This window comes from Episyrphus balteatus, chromosome 3, assembly GCF_945859705.1.
Source record: "Episyrphus balteatus chromosome 3, idEpiBalt1.1, whole genome shotgun sequence".
Classification (NCBI taxonomy): Eukaryota; Metazoa; Arthropoda; class Insecta; order Diptera; family Syrphidae; genus Episyrphus; species Episyrphus balteatus.
In genome coordinates this window covers 88,839,765-88,857,294 of record NC_079136.1, presented here as the reverse complement: position 1 = coordinate 88,857,294, position 17,530 = coordinate 88,839,765, and the positions used below count along the sequence as shown (strand labels likewise).

The 17,530-nt window shown below is 31.2% G+C and overlaps 1 protein-coding gene across 5 annotated transcripts in view; it reads right to left on the bottom strand.

Moving 5' to 3' along the window:
- Positions 1-6,755: 6,755 nt before the first annotated feature.
- Positions 6,756-17,530, bottom strand: part of LOC129913831 (uncharacterized) — a 58,156-nt gene continuing 47,381 nt past the window's right edge. For 3 of the 5 annotated variants that reach the window (XM_055992721.1, XM_055992718.1, XM_055992722.1), the window contains exons 4-5: positions 7,928-8,079; positions 6,758-7,113 (exon numbers count right to left, since the gene is read on the bottom strand). In XM_055992721.1, coding sequence (XP_055848696.1) covers positions 6,891-7,113; positions 7,928-8,079 — 375 coding nt within the window. In that variant the 3' untranslated portion in view covers positions 6,758-6,890. Of the gene's footprint in view, positions 7,114-7,927; positions 8,080-17,530 lie in introns of all 5 variants that reach the window. The other 2 variants (XM_055992723.1, XM_055992720.1) reach the window with 2 other exon arrangements.

Sequence of the window (17,530 nt, the reverse complement as noted above, 5' to 3'; positions counted from 1 at the left end):
TCAGTTGCACAAATTTGTCAGTGAAACTTTCACAGAGTATCCGACGTGTCCTTATTTAATTTCAAATTATCGCTACAACGACAAAATTTTGTTTACCCTCTCCACTTTCCCTGTATCTAACTCCGCGCACACAACGAAGAGAAACTTTTTAAACCTCGCATATCCTTGTGAACAATCTGTCGCCAAGTGAGCATTCATAAGATCCACCATCACCGTCACCATTACCACAGCCATTGCCACAAAATGCTAATGCCAACCAGCCAGCCAGCCAAACAAAATCTAAAGTAAGTTCACGCTTCCGCTCAACGTGTCCGATGAACAGTAAACTGTGACACTTTTCCCCGACAAACAAATACCTATATTTCGCTGGATAGGTATTAATGCACCATACATTTATATATAATATAACAGTACATACATACTTTGAAATTGTCAAGGAAAATCTAGAGAAGGGATAAGTTTTAGGTGAAGTTCATTTTGTTGGCTAATTACTACCAGCAGCCGTCAACTGCTGTTCCAGTTTAAAGGGAATCTTTAGATATTGACAGGATAAAGGATTAACTTGGAGTCATTTACAATCATTTCTTTGGAGAATGTCGATGTTTTGGAAACCGTAACTAATCCTTAAACCTCGAGGGCTCTTAGATGAACTTTTTTTAGTAAAAAATGTTTAAGAGTTGATTTAAACTGTTTTCTTGCAGCAGTGTTGCTGGTGGTCATTTTTTATGTTTTGAAAAAATAAGATTTAGAATGGCTACAAAAAGTTTAAAAAAATATACATAAAGATCTTCTAGTTTGGACATTGTTATGTACTCTTCTGGTTAAAGTTGTTTAAAATGTCTAAGATCATTAACTTAATACAAAATAAAATAAATGCTGGATATGTCATATGTCCCAAGGGTGCATGTCCCATGGGAACTTGTTGAATATCTCGAGAAAAAATGTCCTATGTCTAAGGGGGACATGCAATACTATATCTCTTCTGTGTCCCAAGGAAACCATGTCGTATGTCCCAAGAGGACATGTCGCATGCCCAAAGAAGATATGTGAAATGTGGTAAGTCTTAACAGGACATGTCGTATGACCCAAGGGCAGCCCCATGTCCCAAAGGGAAATGTCATATGTATGTCCCAAGTAGAAAGAGGACACGTCTTGTGTCCCAAAGGCCCATATCCCATACCTCAATAAAAAAATATCCCATGTCCCAAAACTAGTTTCTAGGGTCTAGTCCCTTGTCCCAAGGAGACATGTCTCATATGCTATGGAGAAATGTCTCATGTTCAAAGGAGACATGTCTCGTGTCCCAAGGACACATTGTTTTGGGGGGTGATATCGCATATAATCAAGGAGATATTTCACCAAATTGAAAATTCCCATGTCAGTAAGAAAAGCAGCTTTATTGACAAAACGCTGTAATCCGTCGAAGCACGTCTTGAAATCCGAAATCGGATTTCTGGTAAATTTTTATAAATTTCCTAGAATAGAAATAGCTGGATCTTTTTAATTTTTTCAGTCCCCGAATAGACCAGTGCCGAAGCCTTCAAAAACATTAAAAAGTAAGAATAAATCATAGCAGGATGTGATAAAAATTAAATAAAAAATAAATTACGAGGGAGCCGAGTTCGGAAAGTGGGTGGGTTGAGTTTTTTAATGGTAAAAAATGGTTTATCTCGATTTATACAAAAATTAAAAAAACCGAGTTTTTGGTTTTTTATTTTTATCTTTTTCAAAAAGATGTTTTTTTGTACGAAATTTTGTGAAAACCTACCTTATTATGTCTCAAATACACAGCAATTTATTTGATTTAAAATATTAATTTTTTAACCTTATTTTGACACCCTAATTTTCAATCGAAAATTCACGTGTCAAAATATCAGTTTTTTTTTTCAAAAAATCGGTTTGTAATTTGTTCGTTAAAATCTCTACTTTCTGATGGTGTTAACATAAATTTACATTAGTATACCATAGTACATATTTTCGGAAAATGCAAAAAATGAAAAAAGCTTAAATTCGAAAATTTTTTTTTTATCATTATTAACAATTTTGGCTTATTTATTAAAATTTACACTTTAGTTACTCAAAAACCATTAGATTTTAAGTGACATTGATAAATCTATTGGTTTTTGAGTAGTTAAATTGTAAATTTTAATAAATATGCCAAAATTGTAAATAATGATAAAAAAATTTTAGAAAAACCAAAAACTCGGTTTTTTTAATTTTCATATAAATTATCATATTTCATCATATGTGAAAAAATTGTGAATGCATAAGTTGTAGATCTTTTTATTACCTACAACTTTGCCATACAACTTTTTTTCATAGAACTTGTAGTTTTGCCGGAAATCGAGATATACCATTTTTTACCATTAAAAACTCAACCTACAAACTTCCTGAACTCGGATCGCCCGTAATTTATTTTTCCTTTAATTTTTATCATATTCACCTCCTTTTCCAATGAGTTTCATCCTACTATGATTTTTTTTGGTTTCAAAAATTATCGACCCTGGTCTAGAATGTTTTCAGAGAGAAAAGATCTGTACAAAAAAATTTACTTTTAACTCTAATTAAGTATTCTTCTAAATGTCAACTACACTTCTTTTTCATGAAACTGTATTTATGTCAACCCTTGAGCATATCCCGCTTAACCAAAACCAAAGGAATGCAAATAATTCATCATCATACTCAAAAGAATCATTTCCATCGCCACCCAATTTACTTCTTTGTTTTACATATGGTAATTTGTCTATGTAAATGCTCAAATATACATTCAATCAAAGGTGTACAGTCAAAGGAAATTTTGACATTAAACAAGAAAAAAACAAAAAAAAAAACGGAAATAAACCCCTAGGTGTGGGTTTCAAAATAGGATATCCCGACTTTTCAAACTTACCAGGTAATTTATGTCCTTTATGTCGTGGTTTATGCTTCGAACCCCCTCAAATCGGTCTGATGATAAATGACAAAGTAAAGAAGAAGTTAAACAAAAAACCAGGGCAGGAAGAAAATGAAAGAAGTCTCTTGATTGCATTGCGCCCTTAGGTGTACTAATCCAGAGGAGCATCAACCAACCACATCGTAACAGTCTCGTGCATGTAAATCAAGGTGTTTGCCCTAGTCTATCACAGCTCATAAAATGTTTTTGTTTGATAGATATTGTATATGTATAAGGTACCTTTTACCTGAGATGAGGGTGAATTTGAAACTTGACTGTCACCGAAAAACATAGGTAGAGGTAAAAATTTTGTTGAATAGAAAACTTTGTAACGAATTCGACAACAAAGGCAATAGTCCAGAATGAGAAACCAAAAAATAAAAAAAATACCAAACGATAGATAGATACAAAAAAAGAAAAGAAAAGAAACAAAAAAAAAAAATAAAGTAAAACATTCTAATGAATATTTAATACGGGCCAACTCGACTTCATACTATCAAACCCATGTCAGTATGAAATGAAACTGAGTATGTGTCACAAGGGGATTCTTCTTTTCAAAAAGAATTCATCAGCCTTCGAAATTACAAAATTAACTCGATCTGTCAGAGTAATTTTATTAGGTACTTTGGGAATGTCAAGTACTTGGATTTCATTGCTTTTTGCTATATATAAAATTACATCCACAAGGAAGGAAAATTTTCTTGGATTTTGTCTTTGGCTAGGAATGTAAGAATGTATTTTTAAGGTGTTTAGTTAAGGTTAATATCATCAGTAATAAAATTTTCTAACCCCAAAACAATATGGGATAAGGTTTTATTGGGCTACTTGTTGAGGGAAGCTCATGAATTAGGAATAGACATTTTTAAGGATATGTTAACTAACAAAATGTACTTTTATATTAGGTACGGAAATATACTTACATTTACATAGTTAAATAATCGTAAATAGATACTAATTTTGACAACGCGACTTGTTTTAAAGAAAAATATATTCATTTTTTTTTAATTTTTACCAGAAAAAGAAATGCGATGCCTTAACGGTCTAGGGAAAATTTAGTCAGGCGTTAAACTTGAAGTTGTGGAGGATATCTAAGACGGAGCCAGAATTTACACCTGGTTTTCTGAGAAACTCACTCCAGATGATTCAAGGATGCAATCAAGACTAGAAAGTCACTATTTATTATTCCTCCTGCGGTGCAGGTGTGAAAAACTCACTAGCTCTTTACACTGGTCGGCAAAAATAAAAAAAAGTCTTGAGCAAGAACTTTGTAAGGAGATTTTGATTGACTTTAGTGTGCTGAATTCCAAACTGTTTACAGTTTTGTTCTATCACATCTAATTTTTGAGCTATACTCATAACTTTTTTCACTATAAATTCTCAAAAACTAATTTTCAATGAAGTTCTTTTTAATGTTAAATCAAAAAAATTACTTTATTTCTTATTATGTCGCTTTTTAAAATACAAATCAGAAGTCGCAAACTGGAATTTGGATCAAAAAGAACCATTCATTAAGATAATACTGATTTTGAGATATCATAAGTTTCTTTTTCCAATATCTTTGAGAAAAAAAAATTAATTTTGAAAAAAATTTAAATATTTTAAGGACGATAAAATATTGCGTTTTCAGATTGCATAAGAAGATTTGAAAAAAAATAATAATTTTACGGGGGTGTAATTTGACGCGCGTTTTTGACCTGTTAATATTCAAGTATTTCAAAAACGTTATGTGCCAGTGAAATTTTGACTTCGGATTCGGACTCAGCACACAAGTATGGTTTGGTTCTAGCTCTATTTTCGTTGCTGACCAGTGTTATTTTTGAATCACTGTTTTTTTGAAAAACAGTTTCTAAATAATAAAAAAAATTAACTAATATTTTCAGATTTTTTTTTTCTGACGCTAGAAAGCGCCCCAATAGGGTTAAAGTTTTTTCTCATTCGAAATAGGTATATGTCTACCTATGAGACAATTTTTTTATATATAGCCTTAAAGTAAAGTATTCTGGTACAACAATGTTCCTCCAGAAATGTTCGAGCACTATAAAATTAAATTTTCTAAAAATTCCCTGGCCTGATAACTGGCAAGGCTCCTGATGATGATTGATGTGTGGAAATTCAGTGCTAGAAATTTCGCTCGCTGGATTGATCTCCCTGAGTCTAGTACCAAATTTGGTTATGGTTTTCCAACCGTCAAAGTAAATATACCCATCTTTCCACTATACCTAATATTATAGATGTATCTTCATGTTACACTTCGAGCATCATTCATAGAAGAAGAGAAGAAGTTTGTAAGCATCCTTTTGGATCAGTTTTTATCTCTGTTTTTAGTTGTTATTTGGGCAAAGGTGAGTGTAATGTTTTTAATTTCGTTGGTGGTGAAAAGGTAGTTGCTAAGGTCTGAAGGCCCTTATTCCCTTTGCGCTCAGAACGAAATTGTAGCTGTATCTTCTCCTGCATGCACTCTCCATTCCAGTTATCAATGTTCTTCACTAATATTTCGGATGCACGTAGTGATTTTAGCCTCAAGTTTCTTTGTCCTTCTTCTTCCATTATTCGTCAATATTTGAATCATCCATTTTTATACTAAACTTTTTATTGGTACATACCCGTAACTAGTCGGGCAGCTACTTTAGTGACAGAAGAAACCAACTTGAAGAACTGGTCCTTTTATGATTTCAAGGACACAAGTCGATTAAAATGATTCTTATATTCCAATACTCTATGAAAAATCAAGGTAAGATGAAAACCTTATCCAAAGCATTGGTTTTTCTTGTGATATTAAAAATGCTTGTAACTTTTAATCTTCTGTTAAAAAACAATCAGTAACAAGTAACAATCCCTTTGAAGTAAGTTTATTTCCATTACCTACATTCAGACAGAATACATAAATGTGGATTGTAAAAAGTTTTGACTTTATAAATACCTACCATTCACGGGTGGATAATCTTTTAAATAAAACCTTTGACTACCTATAAAGTCTAGACTTAGGGTATCTTTTCCAGACCCTAAGTTCTAGCTACCATACCATATTTAAGTCATTTTGCTATGGGATTCAAAACTTTTAACTCTTTGTGTACCTATCTTCACACACACAGAGGGTTAAGCAAAAAAAAAAAATAAAGTATCCTTTTCAATTTTGCACATCCTTATCTTCTTTGTCATTAAGGGCAATCAAATGACGCACACATCTATGAAAAAAAAGATAAATATCGCAGAATATTAATCCATGGCGTTGCGGTCGTCGTCATTGTTGGTGATCGTTCTGAAAAACAGTTTGTGTACTTTTGCTGGTAGCCGGAGGAAACTTACTCTCCCATTCACTTCTATAGGTACTCCCCCACACACACATATGTATACTCACTTTACTATACTGTGCAACCACATTTTGTTAGCGCAAGTAAACAAAATGTCTCACTGCCTTAAGCGGCAACAACAAAAAGCTCAGACAGACGTGCTTTCATCTACCATCAAACCACATTTAATCGAACCAACAAAACCATGGTCCTTCTGGCAAATCTCATTCTGAAATACTGGACAAACACACTCACACAATTTCATTCATTCTGAACTGCAGTAGGATATAAAGTATCTCTATAGAAAACCAGCTGCAGGAGGATACTTTCTCATTATCTTTCGCCCAAAGTGCAGCACCTATTGTTTGGATTTCCTTTTATCTTTTCAAGTCCTCAAAAGTATCCTTCGTTTAACGTCAAAGTGTTGCAGGACATTATGGACGGTCAATTGTCTCACTTCGCTTGAAATCTTACATTTGTCATCATTTAAGGACTATTAAAGGATGAGTTTTTTATTTTTTTTTTGTTTTGTTTTATTATTTAACAATAGAGTAGACAATCTAAATCACTTTATTTCTTCATCCCCCCTCTTTCTATTTCCCAACCCTCTTTCATACATTTATAAATATTTGGCACACAAATCTAGTTAACTCCGATTGGTCTTATTTCTAACTTTGACCAGTTAGACCGGCCAACATTTGTTTTGCAAATGTCCTCAGTTCCAAAGGATCCTTGTTATTGAAATCGTCCATTACTCCTTGCATTTGTTCCTTGAGTCCATCTGAAATGGATGTTGTTATTCTGTCTCGAAACAGATTCGTAATTGGACTCAAAATGACTCCGGTCAGCTCTTGAATGAATCTCCTTTGACTCAATTGAACTTGGATATTTCTGGAAGGATACATACGTATAATATTCATTATTCATCATGGGACATACAATAGATTACAGAGTTTTTTTTTTTTTAGATATCGATATATATGTAGTGTAGTTTGGATGATTTGAAAGCAGGCATAAAGTATGTACGTAGAAGAGGTGCAGCAGGAAAAGGAAACTCGTTTATTCAGTCGTTCAAAAGACCCAGGAAAACCTCTCCACCAGGTGACACAATAATGTACCTACAAGTTTGACTGGGTTATCTGAAGGACATTTTGCCAACCTCATGACGAAAAAGAGGTTTGTGTTTTGTTAGTAGTTGTTTTTTTGTTTTTTTTTTTTTTTTTTGTTGGTACATTATTGAATGGCTTTGTGGTTACGAAGGAAAATTGGGAAATGATTCGATTATCCTGCATTGACTTGGAAAACTTCCTATTTTGAAGAATGATTTTGCTACTCTCTCAAGAAGCTATGTGAATTTGTCTTTCTATATACTCGTATACATACATTTTATTGAGATTTTGTTATCCTTTTCGATAGTAGATAGATATAGTACAGAGTCAGAGAGTGAGCATTTTCATTTGGTAAATAACAAACTTTGTCGTTAAACCAAAATATGCATTCATCATCATTTATATGAAAATGTCTAGAGATCAGAAGAAATCAAGCAACATGATTTGTTCAATTCCTGGGCTTTCAATACGATTGTTATTTAAGGATAAGAAAGATAGATTATAGTGTAGTGGGTTTAAGTCACAAATAAAGAGAGAGAATTTATATATGTAAACTATAAAACGGAAGAACTTAAGGATTGATTTTAGACACTTACCGAAATTTAATTATCCGGAAATCATTCAAACGTAGTCGAGTATCTTCTACGTTGATTGAAAGATCTGCATATATAACAGTATCGTCTAAGGATCCATTCACTTTGCCATAACCAACCACAGCCATAAGTTTAAGTACGAAGTCATAATCAAACTGTAAATAAAGATAGGTTTAAAAGTTATTTATAGTTATAAAACAATTTGAATAGTAAATATATATCTTAGGTAAAAATAATCATAAATGTAAAAAAGTTCCAGTGAACTACTAAAACCACGTACCGAGTCGACCTTTATACCTAGCAATTACCATGATCTTTTAACAATTTTGTATTCAGTTTAGTTGTTCAACATGGAATTGGTCTATGAACATTAAACAACAAAATTTAACAGTAGTTCAATAGCAATTAATTTTTTAAACGAAAAATATTTTAAAAGACTGATTACACTGGTCTGCAAAATTTAACTTTTTTTTCTCCTTCAAATAATTTTTCGATATTATTAAAGATTAGACTTTCCGGAATCTAAATCTGGTTTAAGAAAAATTCTATCAGGTACCATTTTTGTAAAAATGATTTTTGAATAATGTGGGTAGTTTCTAAAAAATTACCCTTTTAGATTCATTTGAACTTGTATAAAATTAAAACTATTTGTCACATTGAGCTCAAATTTGGAGGACTTATTCATCATAATATAACCTATCGATTGAAACCAAATATGTCCTTTTACATTAATGTTTACTCATATTTTAAAATACTGATTGACAAAAAAAGCAGAAATATCGAATGCCTTCACTTTTTAGTAAATCCTACATGAAAAAAAGCACCCTAATTAAGGAAAATGTAAAATATCAATGCCCATTATATTTAAAAAGTCAAATATGTAAAGAAAACCATAATAAAATACATTAAACAAAATTTTTACGTGTTTTGTAATTTTATATACTATTTTTCTATTTAGAAATATGTTATTTGTAATAAATTATTCAATAAACTGACTTGTAAGGCTTCAGATTTGTTTCTCCTAGAAACAAAAGTATATTTTTCTTATAATTTTTGTGCTGAGTTAGAATCCAAAGTCAAAAAAATTCTATCACGTCAGGATTTTGAGATATTCACAAATCACAAAATCAAGTTTTTTTTATAAAATCTCAACAAAAAAAACTACTATATCTCAAAAACCAGAGCTGACCGAAATTTTTTAAGTACGGATTCAAAATCAGCACACTAATGTCCATTAGAAAAGTATACTTTTGTTCTAAGGAGAAAGATATATTAATTTTAAGAGATCAGTTTTTTTATGGTAAGATATGCCAAACCTACTAAACTTACTTAAATTAAGATATCTCGGAGATGAAAAGAGATATTGAGAAGATTGAAACTGAATTTGAAAGAAAAAAATAAGTTCTTTCATAAACCGTAACAATTTTAATTGAAGAAGATTATACTATGCCAAAATATTTCTTAGAAAACAGCAAAAAAAAATAGCTTTTTCAGATGTTCTAACGGGAATAACTAAAAAACGTGACGTGCTAGGTCAATTCTGACTTCGGATTCGGAATCAGCATACAAAAATCCTTTATAAAAGTATAGATTTATTTAAAGGAAAATTTCCTTGCAGACCAGTGTTATTTTTTTTCTGCATTTTCATATCCTAATGATAAATACACCCAAAAATGTGTTCCAAAAAATACATTCAAATATGGTGGACCATTTTTTTGCGATGCTTCTTTTTCATAAAAATGGCATGACTTTTTTTATGTCTTGCTGGAAAAATTTGGGGGAATTTTTTTAAAATGGATTTTTTTTCGAAAATCTAAAAAAAATTAGGTACCTATTTGTATTTTTATTCAATGAGCGCACTTTCGAAAACTTGATTTTTCAAAAAAAAAAAAAATATTAATTATTATTTTTTTAAATCCTAAAGTTAGTTTTTTTCAAAATTATATTTTTGATTTATAATCAAATTATACACGGAGATAAAGAGACACGGTAAAATAAGATGATGACCTTTTTAAATTCAGTCTTCTTGTAACAACACGATTCCCGTTCCCGCTTAAAACAAGAGGAATCCGCTTAAATTCTGTCAATTTTGGTGAGAATTTTAGTATGAATTTTTATCTTAAAAATAAAAAACGACCAAAAATAAATATTTAAAAATTATAGTCAGACTTCAGCTTTAGTTGCAGTTTATTATACCTACTTATTTCCAACAGTGTGATATTCTGAGGGTTAAGCTCCCGCTTAGTGACCCAACAGTTGTAGGATCGCTACCCTGCCATTGTTTTTTTTTTAAATTAAAGTGTTTTCACATAAAAATAAAATGATTTTCTTTTTAAATTAAATGGATTTTGAATATTTTTATTTTAAGTAGAGTGATTGAATATAGTGACCTTTACTCAAAAGCATTTCGCATGAACATACTGTGAATTTTAATAATCAAAGAAATATTTCCTATCACATTTAAAAAATTAAATAAAGACAATTTGTCCCCTTAATTTAAGCCGGAAGTCATCTTGGAATAAAACCAAGCGAAAATCTGCTTAATTTAATGCAGCAATCCGCTGCATTAGTATGATAAGAGTCCCACATATCTATGAGCCTGCGTGTCCGGTTCTCATAGAATATTTTGAAGATTTCAACACCTAACCACGAAAAAAAAACTCCATAATTGCTATAATAGCCTCTTTGTTTTGGGAGAATGGTCTACTAAACCTGCAATAAATTTCACTATGCAATTTTTTAATTTTTGTGTCTACAATTTATTCCAAAAAGTTGTTGACCCTACTCTTAACTCCTTTTTTACTTAAAGTTGTTCCTGTGAAATCTCAAATGATTTCCAAAACAACCAAAATATGAACAATTTTTTTTCTTAAACTTCAATGAAATATCTCAAAAATGTCAACAACATAAAATCTCTGGTTTCAATCTCCCTTTCTTTGTAGATAGTCTGGAAAACTTTAATTTTCTCCTAATCTTCTTTTGTGCATAAAACTAGTTTAACTTTTTAACTCAAAAACATGACAAACGCATTCAAGTTGTAAACAAGGATTCTTCTGCTGTGTGCAATCTACCAAGCCAAATCAAATTTTACTCTATTTACACAATTCACTTGTCAAACAGAACAGTCATCCAGCCGCCATACAACCAACCACACTAACACACGTCTTTCATTACTTTACCACATTGACAAGTGTCGAGTACTTTTCCCTATTTAAAAGAACGCAATACAAAATCCCCAATGATTCCTTCCTTCTTCTGATTGATGCGGTAGGTATCCTTCCTTGTGAACAACTTTGTGTGTGTGTGTGAGAGAAGTAGCATTAAATTGATCGATTCGACGTCAACGGCGTCTTGTTTATGTCCCCAGATTGACACTGACTGATTGTCTTCATATAAAATTGCAAAGGCGCATATCTTTACACAAAAATAAAATAAAAAATCTTTTGTTACTTTCAGTTTCACGATAGCAAGTCTTTTCCATTATATTACACCTATAGTAGCTTTGTAAAGTTGATAATGAACATGTTTCTTAAAGCCCATACTTAAGAGTATTGTTCTCTAACCTGAACTGTGTGCACCTTTCTTTCTACCTTTCAAGGATTAAAACAATGAAATTTTATCCATATATGCTACCCTTTAGAGATGGCTGAAGCCATTAAAAGAAAAGACTTTACTTATTCTTAAAAATGCTAAAAGCTATTCCTTGAATATATACTTTGGTTTTTTCTTCTTCGCTTGAAAACAAATCCCAGACATATACCACCTACTACAAAGGACAAGTGCACTGCGGACAACCCAAGTGCACTGCTACTAGCAGTTAGCAGGAGGAGTATCTTACTCCATATACAGTAAATGTGCACCGCAACACAATACTGTACATTCATCTATTCTAGTTTGGCACTTAGGTTTTTGGTTTTGAAAGGAACACACCCAAGGATAATGAGAATATGGACAAATGTTAGACGGATCGCTTACCAACAAAAGATAAGCAGTTGTTGGTACCCTACTCTGCACTTATTATACGGAGTTGGATGGGTAAACCTTGATTGTTGGAACACGTTCTAAAAAAATGAAAACTAAATTTCATCCAAATATGAATTGCAGGGGAAATAATACACATAGAAAACCTTAAGAACTCATCAAAAAAAAAAAAAAAAAAAACATTTTAAAAGGAAAATAAAAATAGATGGAGAACTTAATCCACGTTAAAATCTTTCCGATGGATGTTTATTTTAATTCTGAAATAAAAAAATAAATCGTTGAATTATTTTCGGGCTAAATTTAAAGATAACTATTAAGTTAATGGTGCGGGGAACTAAGTCCACGGGAACTAAGTCCACTGAAGTAGTTAGTTCCCACTCAGTGGGAACGAAACCCACTTTAGTAAAGTGAAGTAAGTTCCCATGATAGGTGGGAATCTAATTTCGGAAAAAAACGTGTGGTTTTCGTTCCCTCTGAATGTTAACTTAATTCCCATTTCACCAAGAAGAAGTTAAATAAGAAGAAAAAGAGTCGCGAGTTTTTAATTTGACTTTTTCATTTTGAGATCCAGTTTTCAAGAAACTGAAAAGAGTGTAACACCCACGGAACTAACCCAATTGGATGTTAGTTCCATTTAATTTGGAATTAACATCCACGGGACGAGGCACAATTTTAGTTAAAAAAGTGTTGTTATTGGCTGGCGACTTTACATACCCTTAGCGGAGCAACGAAGTTACGTGAGCGGGACAGAGAACCCTAAAAGGGATTGAAAATACTGAGAACCCATGAAGCGACCCAGGCAAGGTTTCAGTTAGTTAAAAAGCAGCCAACAATGGCCGCTAACGCTAGTTCGTTCCTCTGTTTAGGTAATGTTAGATCGCCAGGCAGACGCAAATGTTTGTATGTTAGTGAAGTGTTATAATTTGACAAACGGGAAGTGGAAAAACATTTGCTAACATGAGAATCTTTTTAATTTGTACAACAAACTTTACAAATTAAAAAGATTCTCATGTGAGCAAAAGTTTTTTCACTTCACCCTGTTATTAACTCAAAAAGAATACATATCAAAAATATTTTCGAAAAGACTTTCACTTTCCATGATCTTATTTTGTCACGATGCTATTTGGACTAACCATTAAGTTTGCCAACTTCTTTTTTGTTTTTCAACATCTTGTAATTGTGCTTTGCATTGGACTAGGTACTACCGACAAAAATGAATCAAGACCGGTTCTACTATTTCAGTTCTACTATTTCATCAGCAGTGGTCATATTAACTTGTCTCTTCAGGTACTTATACGCAAAAGTAAAAAAAAAAGTACATGTGGGAAATGAGTGCCGAAATTGTTTTTTTGGGACTTATGTCTCAGTAGAGACATAATCCCGAATTGGATTCTAGTAAAGTGGGACATAAATTCCGAAAAATCGGGACTCATGCCGTTGCGCGTTTTTTTTTACTAAAAAGTACTTTTACGAACAATCATGCTTATTTAATTACTTTCGTTTTTCGTTATTAAATCGTTGTTGGAAATAAATTCTCTTTTATTTTTTTGAGTGTGTACTAGGTTCCCATTAGAGAGTGGAATTCAATCCCACATTGAATGGGAAAGAAAACCACTTCACTAAAGTGGATTTCGTTCCCACTCAATGAGAACGAAGTCCCTCAGTGGACTTAGTTCCCGTGGACTTAGTTCCCTGCACCTAAGTTAATCAATAAAAAAAATACTCTAAAAAAAGATATAGATCCTCGTAACTTTACAGAGTTTAAAACATCCGTCATATTTAAGCTTAAAAATAGAAGCAGTCTCTGAATTCTGTGAAGATTTACTCCTAAAGTCTCCTAGGCTAGCTTATGAAACGAACACAACGCAAGCTTATGTAATTTTATCAAAAATTGACTTCAAACACAAACAAAATATTTTGAACACAACGGCAACACTTAAAAAATTAATATTTTTGAAAAGCTATTAGTAAAATTAAAAAATTTAAAGAATTATTAATAACATTTTAGATGATTTTTTTCAAACGTATTTTTAACAAAATTATGAATTTATCTTTAAAAATTGTTGTTTGAATTCAGAAGATAAAACGGTATATATTACAGTTTTGAAGAAGAATAAAAATTACTTCAATTTGATTGGATTTATTTTTTAATTGATTTTCTCTAAGATTTTGACAAACAAGACCTTAAAATTTTCTCAAAATGAAAAAATAACTTTATGTTTCAATGTTAAACATTAACTTAAAGGTTTTTGAAAATTAAACAATTTTTTAATTATTTCTTATTAACTGTAATACACTGAAGAAACTATAAAAAAATTAAAAATTAATTATTATTTTACTAGGATTTTTTTTTTCTAAGAAAAGTTAAAATTTCTTCAACACGTTTTTTTTTTTTTTTAATTCTGAGTTTGAGGAATAGTTTTTCAAAAACATTTCATTCATTTACATAATTTTAATTTAAGAAATAAAAATAAGCTTCTAGCTTTTTAAAAATGTTTTCATGGTCAAATATTTTTTTTTTTTTTTGTTTGATGTAAATTTGTGAGAATATTGCATCTGTTATCGCTTTAATGATTTGTTCCCTTAAACAACCAACACAATCTTTTGGTGTCATTTAATTTTTGTTCCCAAAAGACTTCAATAAAATTTAAAAAAGCAACACAAATTTTTAATTCGTAGAGGTTAAAGTATTTTTAATTACCGACGTTTGAAAAAAAGATCATCAAAATCGGAGCCTTTCGGCCTGGTTCCCTTATATATTGCCATTTTTTGATTTCCACTTAAATCGTAACAGTACCTATACTTAATAAAACAGCACAACCAAGCGAATGGTAATAATACAAAGATCTCTTTGAAACCTTTTCAAAAAGGTCTAAGTCATACCCAAAAAAAACCCTGAGAAACTTGTGGAACATATGTGGATGACAGAAGTTTCGAGATGTGGATTAAAAAAAGTAAGTATTATTTCATAGGATTTGAAATTTTTTTTAGATTTTTCAAATTTCAAAAAAAAAAATCTCATATTCCAACTATACTCTCTGTCCTTGATTACACTGTTCATTTCCGGACCTTAAGGCTATGAAGAATTTTGAAATTGTTTGGTCGACATTTTTCAAAAAAGTTATTTTTATTTTATTTTTCTGCTTTGTTTTGCATTTATTGACATGACAGGTAAGTGGCAAATCTGTTTAGATATTTTGTTTACTGTACCTATATAATTTTATATTTCAAGATTGGTCACTGTGGCGTATACGTAACTCTTTGTGTATAAAATCAAAATTACCATTTAAACTAGAAATTTTGCGTGTATATGTATATTCATATTTGGTAATCATTTTTTCATGGAGTGAGACACTTCTGAGAGTTTGCAACTAAGTTACTTCTGTTTGCTAAGGGATTTCGACATATCCAAATCGGGATCGGGTCAAAATTCTGGCTTCAAAATTCTGCTTTTTCAGCGAAAATTCTGTTTTTCAAAATTCTGCTTTTTTTCTATTCTGCTTTTTAAAATTCTGCTTTTCAAAATTCTGCCAGCATTACCTATATTTGAACAAAAAAATTCTGCTAATTCTGTTTTTTTTTTATAGCATATGCGCTGGCTAAAGAAAAATACACCTCATTAATGTAGTTCAACATTGGTTCTTTCCTAAATTTTTTTATTTAAGTGTCCCAAATATTTTTTGAAATGCATATACTGACTTTTTTTCAAATAAAATATGTATACTATTCTGATTTTTTGTTGTTGTGATATACTTTTGATTGTGTATGTTTACAAATGGTCACTTGGGTTTGCATTGCGTTAAATCTACCCATTACGTAGGTTAACGTATATGAAACTGACAACCTAATCTGTATAATGCAAAAGTTGTGCATATACAAATCAAAACTTCGAGTAAGGAAAAAAGTCATTACACATTAATAAATACATTTTAAACACCTGTTTAAGAAATAACTTGGGGAAAGATTTGTGTTTGTCAAGGTGCCACAGGCTATTTCACTTACAAATAGAAAACTGAACAGTTTCACAGAAATTACAAGCGGGAGACATAGGCCAGATTTGAAAACAACAAGAGGAAAAATGTTTTTTTTTCTAAAAAATTCTAAAAATAATATTTTATTTGATTAGATTAATTTCTAAGAATCTACGACAAAGATAAAAAAATATTATTAAAACAATATTGTAGCTTTTGGTTACATACTTACTTACCTATTCCTGGAAAAAAACTCATTTCTTATAGTGTCCATTTTTTTAAGGACTTTGTCCTTTTTTAAAAAGCAAAATGGGAAATTGAGTGTGTAATGCAAAACGCCAACCAACAAACGATGGCGTAAGTATGGTTCCTGGAAGGAGCAGAGTAGAGCATTATGTTTGCAAAAAAAAAAAATTCTCATGGAAAGATTATTTTTGTCCTTCACGACTTTGGAACAACTTTGGTGCAGCAAATGGCATGGATATAAAAGGGTGAAGGTGGTGATAGGTAGAGTAGTATGGTGACTGATAAAAAATGCAAAAAAAAATGTGTTTCCTTCCTTCCTTCCTATTCTTATAGAGAGAAAGAGTGAAGAACTTTTAGTAAACTCTTACTGAACATACTACTGCAAATACATATACTCAAAACTCACTGCTGCAAGCTTTATACTTATCTTGAATTTTTATTATTTTTTTTTTTTTTAATATCTATCGTTACGAATTACAGAGTAGAAAGTCGCTGAGATTTCCATATAAAAGATTACCTTCAATTTGCTTTCGAAGCAACAGAGACAGAAGGAATATATAAGAGGACTTCTAAGAATTGGGAGACAAAAAAAAACAAAAAACACGCAGTATTAAGAAATGAAAAGATTGTGAAGAAAAATTTGATAAAGTTTTCATTTCCATCTTTTTGTCGTTTCGCTTGGGAGTGACAACAAGTGAGTGATGATGCCATTTTGTTTTTAAATAAACTTTAAGGATTAATGGTTGGGTCCTTGTCCTTGTGTGTCGGATTAAGGAGTTTTTTTTTTTTGTGTTTTATGAAATAGGGAAATAGTAGACGCATATTATAATGCATTGCATATGTCATGGATGCATATTATGCATAGCTAATGGAATTAAATGCATTTTTTTTACATTTTTCAGGTTTTTAATGCAAAAATTAGAAGGTTTCCACAAGTTTATACTTTCATTGAAAAATTGGAGTTCTCGTTAACGGTTCAGTCATGCTATAGAAGGACACATTGTATCAATTGAAACTTTCACATGCTTTTTGAAGTTATAGTTCTTTTTCGGCATTTGTCCAGAGTGAAAATTTATTTTTTGACAATTATGTCAAAGGGATTAACGAACGATATTAGAACCATCTTGTAAAACCGTTTTTGTATCTTGTGCTAATTTAATTTATGTGAGTAGAAGTATAACTTCAATCGCGTGCACATGTGTAAACCTGTACACTAGGGCATTTCTTTCTTCTCATTTAAAATAGGTATGTGTTGACTGATGCTCCATTTTTTTTAAATATAGACTTTTTGATGAAATTTTTGTCTACATTAAACAAGGTTTTCAAAAAGGTATAAATCATTTTTCTAGGACCAGGGGTTTAGTCAGTCAACACATACCTATGTATTTCAAATAATAAAAAAACTTTA